This window comes from Nestor notabilis, unplaced genomic scaffold (assembly GCF_000696875.1).
Source record: "Nestor notabilis isolate BGI_N333 unplaced genomic scaffold, ASM69687v1 scaffold5814, whole genome shotgun sequence".
Taxonomy (NCBI): Eukaryota; Metazoa; Chordata; class Aves; order Psittaciformes; family Psittacidae; genus Nestor; species Nestor notabilis.
In genome coordinates this window covers 1,145-18,887 of record NW_009925113.1, presented here as the reverse complement: position 1 = coordinate 18,887, position 17,743 = coordinate 1,145, and the positions used below count along the sequence as shown (strand labels likewise).

General features: G+C 36.7%; 1 protein-coding gene across 1 annotated transcript; it reads right to left on the bottom strand.

Moving 5' to 3' along the window:
* Positions 1-1,084: 1,084 nt before the first annotated feature.
* CENPC (centromere protein C) lies at positions 1,085-17,503 on the bottom strand (the record flags this gene model as incomplete). Its single annotated transcript, XM_010012897.1, has 18 exons — positions 1,085-1,161; positions 2,613-2,703; positions 3,117-3,271; positions 3,588-3,683; positions 5,160-5,258; positions 6,102-6,206; positions 7,419-7,487; positions 8,376-8,449; positions 9,676-9,714; positions 10,321-11,170; positions 11,794-11,893; positions 12,083-12,353; positions 12,965-13,168; positions 14,083-14,299; positions 14,399-14,489; positions 15,526-15,611; positions 15,907-15,968; positions 17,457-17,503. Coding segments are annotated over 18 exons (2,733 nt in total), but the record flags the coding sequence as incomplete, so codon positions are not given.
* Between the last annotated feature and the right edge of the window lie 240 nt (positions 17,504-17,743).

Below are 17,743 nucleotides of genomic sequence, written 5' to 3'. Positions count from 1 at the left end.
TGAAAGCTTAAGGGAAGCACTAAAGCCAATTTATCTTTTCTGCATTAATGTATACTCTAGATTCAGCATAAAGATCATGGCCAAGGCTGTTTGCAATCCCGAAGTCCTTAAAGTTTATGATTCCTTTTCAATTTTCCTTATCTCATTCTCTTCTAGAATACCAGTGACCACTGAGAGAAAGCACCCTACCAGAATACCTGTAGTTTATCCTTATCTTCAGCCAGAAGGAACCTTAAAGAGCTTGGGAGATAAATGCTGTATATACCATCTGTTGTCTAGACTTGGCTTCTGGAGTATACAGTATAATTACAGTTTTCCCAAAGGTCCTCAATATTATCCAGGAACACAGCAAGTAAAACGAAAGGAGATATTAAAGTAATACATTTGCTAATGATTTATCCCTGTCACACCAAATAAAGCTATCCACAGTGTTCAGAGCTAATCAAGCCATAGCTTCCATGTGAAAAATAAAACTGGTAAGTTCCTACTTAAGAGCTCCCATTTTACAGTTTGTGGCACTAACCATACATCTGCTAGACAAGGAAGAAACACATGTTGTTAACACAGTAGAAGGTGCCTGGACCCCAGCACACAAGATTCCAGCAGCCCACTTCCTAGACAAGAATTACTGGAATGTGAACAGCGTGGTCCTATATTTAAATAGAGATTATTCTATACAGTTTGTACCAGGCAGACATTAAAACTATCAGATGCTAGCTGAAGATGTCAAAAATTTTTCTAGTGCTAAGCATCTTTAGGAAGATTAGGTATATAAATACAATGTGGAACACCAATGTGCTTTACCCACAGATTTCACATGTATATCTTTCTGGTTTTGGATGACACAAGAACAGTAACTGATGCAGACTGAAGCCTCTCAGTATGTCATTCCTGTTCGTTAGCAAACTACTGAGGTTCTTGTGGTTTTGCTCTTAACTCTTCTTCCATTGATTTCAGCTGCTTTGTATCAATTTGAAATGTTAAGCTGGGTGCACTAAAGCACTTTTTCTATGTAAAAAAAAAACCCTGGTAAACATACAAAAGCTTTACAAGTGTTTCAGCAAATTTTTCTGCAGCAAGTTCTTCACCTGTCTCTTTTGAGTTGTGTGAAGAGAAGAACACTTTCTTTATTCAGAAGATTACGTATGTTGTATCCATTTCCTACAAATAAAAACAGAGAAAGTTTTCTTTAGAAGCCAGTAGCAATTTTTGAAGTCCTCTCATAAGCTGACTGTATTTTTTTTTCATATATTTTAACAGAAGGAATATAAGCCCCTACTCTAGAACACCATTCTTACAGGCATGTCATTGCATTTCAAAGAGATAAAAAGCAATATGGCTAGTGTCATTTATTCTAACCTGCGGTAAGAATAAAGTGCATCTTTGCTGAGAAGATTTTTACTGAAAAGAATGTAATAGGCTTGAGCTCTCACCTCTTGAAGCCCACAAGAAAATTTTCAGGTGACTGAATTAACTTTAAATTTATTACTATAGAAAATCTCAACAAAACCCACACATGGACTGCAGATCTTCACTCAGGATTTGCATACTAACACAACCACAAATATGGAAACATCTAAAAGGCACTGAATGTCAGGAACAATCAACATCCTAACCTTCATCTACAGCCACACTTGACGAAATCACAAAGAGATCACCCGCCACAACCAATGCATTACCCATCCAGGCATCATGAGACAAGCAATCAAGAAGCAGGGAAGAATGGAAATGAAGTATAGATCCTTATGGCCACACAGAACTTTCACCAATTTATATAATCTGCTTTTCCAGAAAGCAAACCACCAAATTGTCTCTGCAGACCCCTAAACTTTTAAAATTCAAATAAACAGAAAACAGCTTCAAAGCATCAAACATTATTTGAACAATGACTGTTCAATCAGGATGTTCTGGTGAAAAGTTAATGGAAAAACAAGTGGTACCTTGTCATTTTCTAACATAGCCTCTTCCCAAGAAAGTGTACAAAAGCGCTCTACAGCCTCCATGAACTGCCTGCTTTACAACCACTACAAACTCTTCTGACTTGCATCTTACCCACTGAAGAACAACTTCCCATATGGAGGAAAATTCATTCCACTTTTATCTCAGAAGGGCAGTATCACCTGTCTAAATTCTTGACAACCCCCATGGAGTTACAACCCGTTCAACAAGACATTCTGCACCTTTCATGTATCAAGCACAAAGTGAAAAAGGTGGTGAACTGGTCCAAATGGATTTTCACAATTTTATGTAATAAAAATAGCAAACACATAGCAACCAAAACAATTACATTAACTACCACTATATATTAAGCTGCCTCTAAAGTTTCCCTACCATTATAGCTAGGGACAGCACCAGAATACCAAAAGAAAGTCACTCTTAGAACTTTAACTTTGAGGCCAACTCACATAAACAAGTAGTGTATCGCTGCATCCAAAGCTTAGATCATCAACCCACAGACAGTGTTTGTTCACATTCCTTTCTTCACAACCCTATGCTTTCCCACTCTCTACTCAAAGATACCTCTTCCCATCATTCAGCTCAGTTTTGCCTCCCAACTTGCTAACTCAGCCTCATCTATGTCCCACAGACTGGTTTTAAACACATGTACTTACCTGCTGGAACATAGAAGTCGTCCCCTGCAGTCAGATAGTATGATGTCTTATGTAATGTAACAATAACTTCGCCACAGACAATATGGAAAGCCTTAATGAAAGCCAAAGGGTTTTAAAGTTAGTAATGTTTCTTTTGGAAACATTTAAGACAGTTATCCAAGAAAATATACTCCTTGTTTTGCATACATGCTGTAACAAAACCAAAAACCAGGTAAGCTAGATACTTCTATCTTGCCTGCAAGATCTAGACAGAAAGTGTTCATTGACATACAGATTTAATGTGAAGCAAAGCAGGGCCACATGCATGCAGAGTGCTTGTAGCAAGTTTCTTTGGTTATAACTGATTTCACAACTGAAATGATTCATTAATGTTTCCTGTATTTATTTGCAGTATAGTGGGAGAAAACCCTGAAAAACCTACCAACTTTGTATGCACTTCTAACCATTCTAAGATTTTATGTTTAGATAGTCCATTTTATAAACGTAAGAAAAAATCATACTTACTATTGTATCCATGTGGACAAACTGATGTCCCTTTTCTTTAAATGGTTTCAAAATCAATTTACCAGTGGCAAAAGCAGATGTATTCAATTTTTTATATATTTCTATGGATTCATCTTTGAAGAAGCACGCGTGATTGCTTTCAGTGTTAATACATTCTACAAGAAAGTCCAGAAGATCAACATTAATACTAACCCATAATTAGTCTTGTTACTAGCTCAGTTAACTACCTATTAAATCCTACGCATTACATATTGTTTCACTGTAACACCCCCCGAGCGCTAGACTCAGCATTTAGATGAGAAATCAGGATGCTTTTTTGTCTCTCCCTCAGAATTTCCACCAGAAGAGCATTGAATATTTCAACAGCTCACCCTTTTATGCCCAGTGTGGCACAAACAGTTCTTCTCCTTATCAGTCTAAACACTAACTACAGAATTCAGACAGGCCCTTGGTCACATCCCTTCAACTTACCTAGAAGTACTTCCTGACTTGTTACTGGGTCCACTACAACAGTTGGCTTAGAAGTATCAGCTAGGCTGTGATCCAAATTTGCAGGTATCTCATGTTCTGAGACAAAACAAAAACCCACCATAACAAAAACTAGAAAAATAATCACTCTACGTTTTAAAAACTTGATTATTTAACCACAACTTTTCTACAACTTTAGATTTCACGCATAAGTACTTAAATTTGGTTTAAGTGAATAAACAGACTGAATACACTTTCTTGAAATAAAAGGAAACCTTCCATAACAATTCTCTGAAAATGTAGTTTTCATTGGAATTATTTTTGTGTGTATTAGATAAAGGGTCTCTAAAATCCTAAAGAATTTTCATGGAGAATGCTGGCTATTTATCCTATGCTATTGATGACAGTATTTATTTAAAAGTATGCATGTTTTAAGAGAAGTGCTTTTCTAGCAACAGATGCTGAGAGGATACAAAATACATGATGTATGAAGAGCAAGTTTTTCCCTTTTACCTACTGCTGACAGGTGTCAGGACACTTAAGAGATAAAGTGTTCAAAAGAACAAGCACATGTTCAATTTTACTTTTTTCAAGAAATGCCATTACACGAATCTCACTTGAAGCTGTAAATTAGAGAACTATTTTTATAATAAAAAGGATTTTTCCAGAGAAGAAAACAGCCTAAGAGTTGAAGACAACCTTACACTTTTCAAATAGAAAAGAGACACTGGAGAATGTTCATGACAGCATAAATATCCCAAAGCTCTCCTGCAGAACTCTCTTAAGCAGATAATTTAAACTCCCTAATGCACAGAAAATGTCTTTAAATGCAGTCAGAACATGGATGTTAAAAGGCAGGCTATAGCACTTTGTGGCTGATAAAGCACTCATGGCTGCTTAAATACTCTTACACCACAACAGTCAGGGGTAGGAAGAAACTTCCTGTGTTTGAAATAGCTTTGTTCCAACATAATCATCTCTTTCTAAAAAGCAGCAACAGGTGGTGCAACTCTATATAGCTATGAACACAGAATTTTTATCATATCAAAAAAACTTACGAATTTGTCCTAGAAATTCTACTCAGCTGATGGTCATTATATGCATCACTTAAAATTCAAGGATGCAAGCCAAAGATTATCTGTGAGGGTGAATGTCTGTTAAAGAGGAAATCTAACACTTCTGGAATACAGTTCAAATGCACCTAAAGCACCTTGTATGATACAGTATGAACAGTCACTACCAGCTCAGGTTTACATGGGCTGAGAATTATTTGTATTAGAACACAGACTGTACTTAGAGGAAAGGCTGAGCTAGACCAGGAGCCTGTCTCTCATCAATGGCCAAAAGTTTACCTCTTCCTTTGTAATGTTGAGAAGTTAAAGTTTCTACGAGATTATACAGGACTGCTATACATACAGTAAGAACAGTTTTTTCCCACATCACTGCATTAATACATTTATTATGCAGAAATAGGTTCATTTTTTTACAGGAGGAAAATCTTACAGCAATGGAAGTACTTTATTTTTTTTAAAGTATCAGAAGACAAAAAAGTCTGTATTTATACTGTTTTCGTACTTCTTTCATCCTTTCTCTGCTTGTGACTACCCTTCCTCTGTTTAATCTTCCTGGAAGGTTCTGGTTCTGGACACACTATTCCACTAATCACAAGCCCTCCTGAAACAAAAGAAAGTTAAACAAAGTTCGTTAAGTCATAACTTTTCAAGAATGCAGACTTGCACAACCAACAAGCACTTCAGTTGAGAATATATTTCCTTGATGTCGAAATTTTCAGATCGCTTTAGAAAGTCAGAACAAACCAGAAAGCTTTTCAACATCCAGTATTTTGGACTGCAATGCATCTTGAGACTTTTTTTTTTAAAAGAATTTGATCATATTTCAGTCAAAGAACATTTCAGAAAGCCATGACATAGAGTAGTTTTTAAGACAAAACATCAATTTTAGGGACACAAAGAAATACGATTTTCAAGCAGACTGATTGATTAGAAAAGGACCAAAATAGGCTGAATTATCAGAGAAAAAAAAAAAAAAAAAAATCCCTGAGAACATCAGATCTATTCAGATCAGACCCTGAAGATCTATTCTATCACTTTGAGGAATTTAACACTGACACCAGACAAAATACTGTAATATCTACTCTGGAGAACAATCCTCACACAAAGAGAAGTGCTCCAATGAATGATCCAGTAGACTCTCTCTTTTTCCAGTAGCAAAGTATTATATTTGATGTAATAAACCTACTAGCACAGAGAAACATTTTGTTCTTCTCTAAACAGTTAAGGCAAGGCTGATACTATTTCTAGCTGACACAGGAGTACCAGAAGAGAAAAAGACTACACAGAAAGATGACTAAATAGCTGGAGACCATAAATGATCCACTTTTTAATAAAAATTACCAAATACTAAGCATCTCAAAGCTTTCACAGCACAAGATCAATCCACAAATTTCTCTTTACTGCTCTACGAGGAAAAGGCAAATAGGTATTTTGGAAGTAGTACCTGAAGGCCTCATCGTATAGTTCACACGCTCGCCTCGCCAATATTCCAGAGGTCTCAGTCGTAACCTTTTTGTCCGACGAACATTAGGTGTGTTGGAAGGCATTACTAATTTAAAGGATGAAGTCATTCACATTAAGTATGAAAGGAAAATTGAGAAATGGAAAACATTACATATCCTTTCCTGTTGCTCCGTATCAGCAAGTCAGCACTTCCCAGCTGCTAATTGTATCACACTGCTATCATGACAGGAAAAGGGAATCAAGCATTGCCAAAAGCATTTGTCTGCATACACCAATATTTATTCTCCTTTTTCTTAAAGTCATCATGCTGACTTCATATTAGATTTCATTCTATCTTAGTGAATCTGAGATATGGACATTAGAGTCTCAAGCACAAGTAGCAGCAAACATGCCACAACTGTGAAGACACAGCTCTCAACAAAGACTTAGAACCCTGCCTAAATCTGAAGGATTTCATTAGCACCAGTGAAAAGGCACTGCCTTGGTAATGTGAGAGGAGAGTAATAGAGAATGCATAAGCAGCCTCTCAGCTTCCAGATTCTCAAGACCAATCTCCAATTTCCAGAAGAGCAGCACTTTTGCCAACAGAAACCCCACACATTTCCAAGACTTCTCAGGTATTTATCTTACTTATTACTAAGTCTCAACTTTCAGTTTGTCTAAGCTGCCATATATGAATATGTATGATTCAACATTCTACTGTTTGTAAGAAACAATAAAAGCCCCCTAAGAGTTGAGAGCAAGTTAGTCAAGAATATTTAAATGGTAAATAACTTGCTGCAATAGTTTTTGAAGGCAGATACAACTATAGTGTTGTGCATAATATACTAATGAAGGGAATAAAAAAAAAACAATAAAACATACTAGTATGGGACTACAATCAACTTGCCCATTGCTTCGTCCTATCCGGACTCAGACCACCACAGAAGGCAGGTTATTTGCACCCTCAGTTATACTGTGTAAAACTAATTCAAACTCTTACTGTTCTCACTGAACTGTAAGTGTCTTGACTCAATATTAAATGAAAAACAGAAATGTGACAGTTAAAAAGATAACTGAGTACAGTAGTAAAAAAAAAAAAAAAAAAAAAAAACCCTAGAAGTTTTTAAAAGTAATTTAAAAATTAGAGCAGGGTTAATGTACACTGAAGAACTACAAGCCTTACCTGTAACCACTTACCAACATATGAACCCATTTCTAAGTGCTTTCCTGTGCCTTCTTCAGCAAAGTTTACATCAAGTTGGCAATGCATTTGTATTTATGAACTTAACACTAAGATATTTTAAAATAATCTTACCTATTTTATGTCTTGCTAAGTTGTCTGACAACAGATGTTGTATTTGACTGTCCAAACTTTCAGAATTATCTGAAAATACATTCAAAACCCAAAACCGTAAGAATATACTATTCCTGACTTTTATTCACTATACCCACTAGAAGCAACCAAAGGTAATACAAACAGAAGTCCTTTTTCCCTTTAAACACATATGAAACCCAGTGCAGATAAACAGTATATGTAATTAGTTTTTAAGCAGTGTAAGACTGAAAATTACCTGAAAACTACACATTCAAGTAAGTATTTCTCCGGCCCATTCCTCTGATAAAACAAACATTGGCAAATTATAACTATACATACCATTTTATTGATCATAGTGAAAGGTCATTCAGCTTTATACCACTCAAATCTGACTTTAGAACAAAATTCTTATCAGAACACACACAAAACTATGTCTTTGAGCAAAGCACTGCATGAATGAATAACATTCACAAGTGGTTCTAAACCACTAATAAAAGACCTCCTATTCCTACGGTTCATATTCATTATGACAATATGTACATGTACAATATGTGCAGAGAAACTTAAAAGGAAAAAACACCTGAAGTATTTTTAGGCAAACCAGCCACGATTACACAAAGCCGTACAATTTGGCCTTAGGTGATCAAATATAGTACCATCACATGGCAACACACCAACCTGGTACAAACTGAGTCTAAAAATTGTGTTCAAAGTATGCTGAAAGGACAACTTTATCCTGGCAGGCCTGATGCCAAACCATGTAGTGCTTGTTCTTCCAAAGCTAACACTTGGTAAAGCTCAAATACTCTATCATGGATTTTGACAGAGGTTAACCAGAGCCATTACAATCTGCATTTCTTCTCCTGGACAAGCACAACAGAAATTACTGTACCATCAAATACAACTTTTAAGAAGCTTATACGTAAAATAAAAGAAAATAACAACTTTAAACATTACCTGAGGATATATTATCCTGTTCACAAGACTGACTTCTGGAAGCAAATTTATCACAATGTTCTAGAACAGGCCCGCTTCAAAGGGAAAAAAAAAAAATACACCTGCCTGAATATGTTAAATGGCAAAGGAACATTACAGCACTACCAAAAATAGCAAATTTAAGGTTTGGGGTTGTTTCAGATCATGAGAGGTTTTTTTTTTTTTCCTTCTAAACATCTGTCTGTACTGATTAGACACTGAAGCAAATGACTGCTAGTTAGGAGTCACAGGTCTAAAATTCATTGATTGCTTCTCTGCTTGGTCTTTAGGCAGACAAACTAGTGCCCACACCTTCCCTCTAAACAGGTTTCTTAATCTTTTAACAACTTCTTTTTTCTCCCTTCCAGAACAAAGAGACCTTCTCCGCTCCTCTGTAGCGCCACTCTTCAAACTATTTTCCACAAAACATTATTATGGAACTGCTTTAAGGAAATATTTTGCATACTGTAATGAAAGGACAGTAAAATAATTTATAATTGTAATTTGTAGTATGCATTCTGACATAAAATTTTCCCCATAAAATGACAATAATTAATGTGTATGTAACTCCACCAGAGATTCTCCAGCAATCAAGTCACTTCTAACAGGACTTCCCTTATAAACTTAGCATTAGTATCCCTAGCTTTTCAGCCATCACCTATCTGTGGCTGTGCTTTACTGCTTTTACCAAGCCAAAGAAATTCAGCTGTGATCCACCTAAACTCCAAAAGGTGCATTTCAATGCTAGATTTGCAAAGCTGCATTACAAATGTGTCCAAGTCTGGAAAAGGTTCACTAAATTAAAATTTTCAGTAGAATTACAAAATAAGAATTTAATATATTCACAGACCACCACTCCTGTTTGCTTTGTTACTAAGTTCCCACCCCATGAAGGAGAAGGTATATGCATACCTACGTGCACAAACAAGAGTTTGGATTGTAGATACAGTTCTATACCCTACTTAACAGCAACTTTATTAGTACAGTAGTTATTTCTAGGAGCACTAGTATTTCTGTTCAAAAATGATGCACTAATGTGGAAGCAAGCCTCAAAGGAAAAAGAATTCTCAAAGGCAAGAAACTTACTATGACTCCTTATTTATTAATTTATTAACAGTATTAGCAAAGTATTTAAACACCTCAGGCATGAATCATGATTCCTTTCTATTAGGTTTTTCAGTAGCAGAACACAGAAGGCAGTAGTAGTACCAAAGAGCTGCTCTGTCTCAGTGTGGCAGAACTGAGATTAAATACCAGTTTTACAGACGACTCAGGAAATTACCTTTCATGACATGTAGACTTCACAGCTGCAAAGGAATCTCTAAAAGAGAAAAAACGTATTATTATGTTTACTGTTAAGTCAATTTTACTTACTAAAAGGAACCTGTATGTCAATAATATTAGGTAGTGAACAGAATCATAAAAAACAATTAAAAAGCACTGCAAAGAAAAGTAATTAAAATCTCAATTAGCCTGGTTAAACAGACTTACTCTTTTGATTACCAATCCATAGTAAAGTTAATTCTACAGAAATAAATATAGTTGAAGAGTTAAACCACTGTATTTTCTCTATTTATAAACAAAGAAACAAACCTGACAGTGAAGTCATTCTATAGGTGGTGGGCTTGTGTGCACATGTGTGGGCTTTTTACTTTATTTGGTTTTGAACTGGATCTGCTACTCAAGTCTCAAAAGAACACATTAAAAAATCCAGCACAAGTTTCCTTATGTAGAAGCAGACACTAGATTTGGCACCCACCTTTGAGACTAGGCTGATTACACCATTTGGTTTCCCTGTTAGCTATTCAAACAGACTGAAACTATCACATAGTTCAGTTTGGCCATTACTGCTTAAAAGTTAACAAGATGTATTTAATTATCTACCAAGTTACACTGCACTTGTAAGGAATTACATAAACAAACGTACGGTAATCCGTGTTGTGCTTTACGTTTTCTTTTGTTACTTTTTATTTTCACATCTGATAACTTGTGGTTTTCCTTCGTAATTTCCTGTACGGAATTGCTGATAGAATCCATTTGAGATCTATTGTCCTCAGGGTCTGAGCAAATACCTTCACTGTTTCTGCAGTGACTGTTTTTGGGTATCTTCTCTGAAGACTTAGCTGACAACCTTTTCTTTTTAGAATTCTTCACACTGTCTAAAAGATGCTCTAGTGCTTTTACAGGAGTTTTGTTACTTGCACCACCAAGGGACTCCACAGTCTGCAATACATTTTTAGGCTTTTCAGACTTAGCCAAGTTCTGAATCACAGAATTCTCTAATTTCTGATGCAGGGGTGAGGTAAACACTTCATCCAGTTTTACAGGCTCACTTTCAAGCTCTTCTTCAGTGGATACACTGTGAGAAATCTCCTCTGTTTGTAACTGAGGCTTTCTATCACTACTTTTCTTGATAGGTTTTTTAAGCGTCTTCCTTAGACTTCCTGTCAGTCTCTTAGCTACTGTATCTCTTGGAAGTTTCTGCTTAACAGATTTTTTCTTGTGTACTAAATGCTGAGAAGCTTTTGAAGCTGACCATGAATTCTTGGAAGACTTCAGATTCTTTTTTGGAGACAGAGTCCGCTCTTGCTGGTGCCCAGCTGAGGACATAAGTGAATCCTCGCTTGGCATCACCACTGTTTTACATTGTTCTGCATCACGTGCTTTTGTTTCCAATCCGGACTGTGACAACATAGACTTTTTGGCTTCTGGTTTCCAGGATGAGTCCTTTCCCTTGTTTGGAGAGCTTCGTTTAAGTGCATTCTTTTTAGTCTTTCCTATCAATACATAAAACAGTTGGACATTAATATCTTTTCTCATTAAACCCAAAGATATATAATAATTGAACATAAAAATAAACCAAAGAATAGTAATTTTTAAAAAGTATCACAAAAGCAGGTTTTTCCCTGACTCTTTAAAGAAGGCTTTCTCTGAACTACAGTATATAAAAAAATTAAAACCAGAATTTTCAGTGTACTTCCCAGCAGACAAAAAACAGCAGAAATGTCACATTCAATTTGCTTTCCAGTTTTCAGGGCTTCCTGCTACAAAACCCTTCTCAAATAATTCTTAAAAACTGATCCCCACCAGTTCAAACTTCCTTTCTACACGGAGAGGAGCAAAAGCTCATGGGTAGCTACCTTCTCTGCTCATAAGAAAAGGCAACACTGCTAACTGATTTTTTAATGTCTTAACAGAAAGGGCCAGGTAGGGGGTGGGTTGTGAAGACACTCTGTCTCACCACCTTATACACACCCACACCAAACTGTGCAACTGAGACATCAAGATGGAATCCATTAATGTCACTCATCGACTTTAGCCTTATTCCCAAATAAACCACCACAAAAAAAATCCAGCCATACAACCAGGAAGAAGTCTAAAGACCTGTTAAATAACTTACCCATATGAGTAATGTTTTGCCTTTGAGATTTAAGAATCTTTCCTTCACTGTCAGAGACAGAATCTGATTCTGATGTTCCTTTCAATTCATGCATTCTCATGTCCAAATCAACCATCTTCTGTTTAGTAAGTGATTCAATGTGTATTTTTCTGTTCTTGCCTTTCTTACCCTCTGTCTTCTTCTTTCCCAGATGAGTAATGTTTTGCCTTTGAGATTTAAGAACCCCTCCTTCACTGTCAGAGATGGAATCTGATTCTGACGATCCTTTCAATTCATGTATTATTCTGATATCCAAATCATCCATTTTCTGTTTAGTAAGTGCTTCAACGTGTACTTTTCCGTTCTTGCCTTTCTTACCCTCCGTCTTCTTTTCAGAGGGCTGAAACTCAGAAACAGGAGTTGCAGAGCTAGCTTTTCTTGATTTTTTGTTTTTACGGGGTATTGAAAAGAAAGAATTAAAAGATACGTCATGTGATTCATCAATGAAAAAATCACAATCATTTTCTATATATTGATCTTTCACAGGAGGATGTGATGGCAGTGATATTGAGGCTGAATACCTAAAGGAGGGACAAAATATTCACATTATCTGGGGGGGGGAAAAATGAATCAAAATCTCGCAAATCTAGTGATGCCTCTAGAACACCTAAACATGCTACAGGATATTCCTCAGAAGGGTAACTATGAAGTTTATCATTCATTGCCGTTTAGCTTCCAAATAGAGCACAAGGCCTGCTTCTCCCTGCTTCATCCTCATATGCACACCTCATTATTTCTCAGATGCTGGATAGTCAGTTTCCTATGTGACTGGTCAGATCCATATTAGCTTTGAAAAAGTCTGTTTGATCACTGCTAACTTCAGAATCACATAAGGTTTTCCTGAATCCTTCAACCTATCTATCAAAACATCTCGGGCTCAACCTGAAACACTAGTCAACAGCTACACGCTATTTTACTGGCAGACAAAAACACCACCACTGTTAAATCTTAACAGCACAAAACTCTGAAACAATTACTCAAACCCTGTCTTAAGTGGCATTTCTCAGTATGTTTTGGGATAGACTGACATTTCTCCCAGACCATGTTTACATGTAAAAGGATGTTGTTCCAGTAGTCAGGACTGAGTTATTTTACTAGCAAATTATGTTCCCTATTAAGCCTCAAAACAAACCTTTTTCCAAGCGTTTCTGTTGCTACAGCCGCTAAGATGACCGAAGAGAAAGACTTCCTTTTCTGTACAGAAGACGTAGCAGTACATTCTGTTCCATTCATGAGAACAACCTGTTCATCTCTCCCAGTCTGAGGTCCTTCCAGTTTTTCAACTTCCATGTGGCTCTTCACTGCGGCAGGAGGATTTTGGTCATCAAAGTGTAATCTATGTATGAGAAACAGCATTCAAATTTGCTATAAATTCTGAGTGCACATTAAAGCATCATGTGGATGGACAGATGCTCTCATTTTCTCCTGCTGACAATGCCTCACTTCTCACGAATGGGCTTCCATTTGATAATTTGCTGGAACACAGGTTAGCTGTACTACTTTCCAGCATAGTAACAAGCATCTAAATCAATGAGGCAACATGGGGCCAGCCTGTGACTCGATCAAAGTAAGGGCTGCTCAGCAAGAACAATTCCTAACTTTAGGAGAATGTGATTCAGAAACTGCCAGGTTTCCTAGACCCCAGGTGCACTTTCTTCCCAATCTCACTCCACCAATGGGAGTCAATGGGATCTAACAGGACCAGTGTCAGCCCCCCTTTATGATCTAGCCTGGAGAGTGAGCCCTCCAAGGAAAACAGAACTGTGGCTGGGACCACTGGCCACTCTTGCAGCTGGACTTCAAATTTTCCAGAGAGGAGGTAATGATCAAACTGAAGTTGTTCTACTTTATATAAAACATCAGTATATTCAGAGTGAGAGGAACAATGACTGCTCATCTGTGCTTTAACAGATTTTTTAACTGTCATAGGACTCACTGAAAAAGTCCAGACTACTTGAGAAGTTGACAATTTGGTGCACTTTCTGTGAAAAAGGAGTCAAAATCTGTTCTGACATGCTTCCTGTACTTGGGTACTGCACTTCTGGGAATTAACCCTTATCACCAGAATATTTAATAAAAAACAATTCTGCCCTTTCTAAACCCAAATACGAAAATTTTCTCAAAAGCTTGGAATTATTCTTTTTCTACTTCAAAATCCAAACTCATAAACAACTGAAACCACCATGTTAATTTACCCTAAGAGGGGAAAACACACATGATACCACCACCACTACATACAGATCTACTTACGTATGTACAGGAGGACTTTTTGCTTCCTCCACAAAAAGCGATCCAAGACTCCCATGATCATCCTCAGGGTTCAAAGACATGGCAGGACTTCCGCATAGTGCTTCAACATTTTTTAATATATCATTTGTTTTTCTTGTAGACACTGGAGACTCTGGGGGTTTAGAATCAGCTACATCATCACATATTACAGGCTTCAGAGGTGATTCATGTGACCATCCTGCTATATAAATAAAATAGGTTTAATTCTACTCAAAACCTTAAAAAACCTCGTGAAAGTTACCCAAAAAAACCTTAATTCAATAATAGTGCTACCAACCTCTGCTGTTGACTGGTTTTACTGGTGATGCAGGTAAGGGCTCTGCAGAATTAAAGGCACTTTTCACAGAGTTAGTTAACCCTGCCGTTGACTGCATAATCAATAATGAATAATGAGACAAAGTAAAATATTTTATATAGCAACAGTGTTTTGACAGGTATATAAATTTCTACAGAACAACATAATTTTCTTCCCTTAATTCTTACTTATTTGAAGCACATTTCTAACTAAACACTTCCATTTTCTATCACTTAACACCTTCTAAAACTAACTGTAAATTTCAAACAGGTAAAACTGTGTGCACAGTAACCATTGATTTGCAGCTTTGAACAGACAACCCAATAGTCCACTAGAGGGAATTAATTTAAACAACTTAATTCATCTTCGTTAAGTCAGACTGAGGTTTTGCAAGAATTATTTTGAGATCATGCAGTATTCTAACATCTGACTGAAGTAAACACCATTATAAAAGATGCCTATTCTCAACACTGCCATTAATAGAATATCCTATTTTGATAAAAGATTACTAGAATCAAAATATTATAATTAAATATACAAACTAGATTATTGGCATAATTCTGAGACAGCACATCAATAAGACATTCGACTAGTTTCCTCTCTTCAACAAAGTTACAGATATACAAAGTCTTTGTATGGGTAACTTTATCAGGAGTCAACAAGCTGCTTTTATGCAAGAAACAACTTTCAATTCTACTATCCTCTGGATACCTAAGAACTGTGTCCATATATGTGGTAAAGTGTCTGAAACCAATCCCAAAGGAGTCCAAAACAGCCTTACTCACTACCAACTAAAAGACAGCATGCTTCAACCTAAGCCTATGAGAGATTTTACAATCCTAGCGAAAAGCTGAAAAAGCTTTTATTAGAAAAAAAAAAAACAAGAAAATAAGCTGTTAAATAAATCTAGTTATAGAATATTTACTATTATAGCACAACAAACTGAGAAAAAAGCATTACCAACAACTATTACAGAAGGTTAAACTATAGCCTATATATGAATTCAAGTGACATATGAAGCTTATGCATATAACACTCATACAGAACTAAACTTGTACCCAAGTAAAACTACCCAACGCTATGTTGTGACCCTGCCATAACTAACTTACCCTCGAAGCCCTGTTCTCATTTCTGACAATAGGAGTTGAGCAACAGGTTGGACTTGAAGAGGCAATTTTAAGATCATTGCCACAACCTATAAGAAAAAATTTTAAGTAAGGGATTCTTCGAGTTGTCAAGGTTTTACTTATTTCAACAAGTTGTTAAGGCTTAGTAAGGTCACATAAATGCAAACAAGAAAGAAACCAGCTACTCAGGAAAAAGATTACCTTTATAAGACAGCTAAGACACACATTTAAGTGGCTGAGAAGGGACTGCTTTAAAAGATTGTGAGAAAGACTTTATTTTTACTCATTTTATCTCTTTTTATTACTAGTTATTGACCATGAAATTAACCAGTAAATTAAACAAAACACCAAATCAAAGCTTACTTTCGAAACAGTCCTGGATGAGTTTCAGTACATTTTGACCTGGCTCTACAGCAATCTTATTTCTACGAATAAGAGGGGAAAAAATAAAACATTTTCAATTAAAAACATTAAATGTTCCTATTCCAGCAATATAAAAGCTGCACAATTCTTGCTACTTAATATTTTAGATTATTTCTACTAGTCCCAACTTTAACATATTTTACCTATCATTTCCATGCACAGGTACCTGCAAAGAAACTTGTTTTCTGTAATCCTTATTTATAAGGATTACAGGAGAAAAAGCCCAATGCCACAGAATATAACAAGAATGAAGAATCTTTCTACATAAAACACATAAGTATTGCAACAGCTCTCAGGTAGAAAAGCTTTGTGCTGGAGAGGACTCTTCATCAGGGACTGTAAGTGATAGGACAAAGGGTAATGGGTTCAGACTTCAACAGGGGAAGTTCAGGTTAGATACAAGGAAGAAGCTCTTTACTGTGAGGGTGGTGAGGCACTGGAACAGGCTGCCCAAAGAAATGGTGAATGCTCCACCCCTGGCAGTGTTCAAGGCCAGGCTGGACAGGGCCTTGGGAGACATGGTCTAGGGTGAGGCATCCCTGCCCATGGCAGGGGGATTAGAACCAGATAAGCTCAAGGTCCTTTCCAACCCAAACCATTCTATGGTTCTATGATTACAGATTGTCTCTTGAAATATGTTCTTTAAAATCAGTCCTCAAGTAATATTGCCTGCACAGCGACCCAGCCTCAGCAAACCTAGAAATAAAATGCATAGACATCTATCCCTTCATACAAGGAGTCATCTCTGCTTCTCTGTCTACCACTTATCCACAGTTACTCTGAGCTTCTACAAAAGTTTCAGCAGCAAGAACTGGCTTGTGGTATCAAATCCATAAGCAAGCAAACAGCTCATCTGCTTGGATTACTATTTCAAACCTCCCCAGCACAAATGAAGATGGCAGAAGTGACGTACTAGCCAGAACATGTTAATCAAAACCAAAATAACATAAAAAAAGCCATAGAGTATTCCTCCATGATTATTATATGCCCTTAAAAACAGATAATTTGGTACATTTGGTCAGATCATGAAATGCATGTCTAAAAATGGATTACAGTAACAAAAAGCTCACAGGCTTATGACATGCCTTTAAAGAAAGCTACAGCACTGCAAATACTCATGTTTAACATTTACCAGCAAGGGCCAAGTAAGCTAGAACTCTGTGTGGGCTTCATCCCTCTACCACCTAAAAGGCAAAATGTTTGCATAGACTACTATTTCTGTGCTCAGGCAGCCTAGATAGGGCTAGCTTAGGTATAGCTACACCACAGTCCCCTGCCCCAGCAAAGAAATACAAAGGAAACCCTTGATGCTTCATCCCCCCAGCACAATTTGCTTCTCCCACCACCAAAAAATACAAGTTTAGGAAACAACATATGATCAGCTTACTAACATACACCTAATAGTTTTGATATTAAGCTCTTGGAGAAAAACATCATCATACGTTTTCCAAACAATTGTACCCAAGAATAAAATGTTAAATGTAAATTACCCTCTTCCACGGCAGAATCTTGCTCTGTACTCTCTTTTAAAACAATTCTGTGAAGAAACAAGAATCAATTTTTACTAAACATGTTGACAACTGACAGAAAAACAAACAAATGACCAACCTCCTGTTTCTCCTGTAAGCAAGTCTCAAGAATTCTTGATCCACCTTAATCTAGTGGGAGTTACTGCAGCCCTGTTTTTCTTAGAACATCACAGCAGCTGCAACCCCTGTAACAACTGCCAGAAATTCAGCTTTTCTCAAGAACCATGAAGCATCTGCTGCATTTAAAG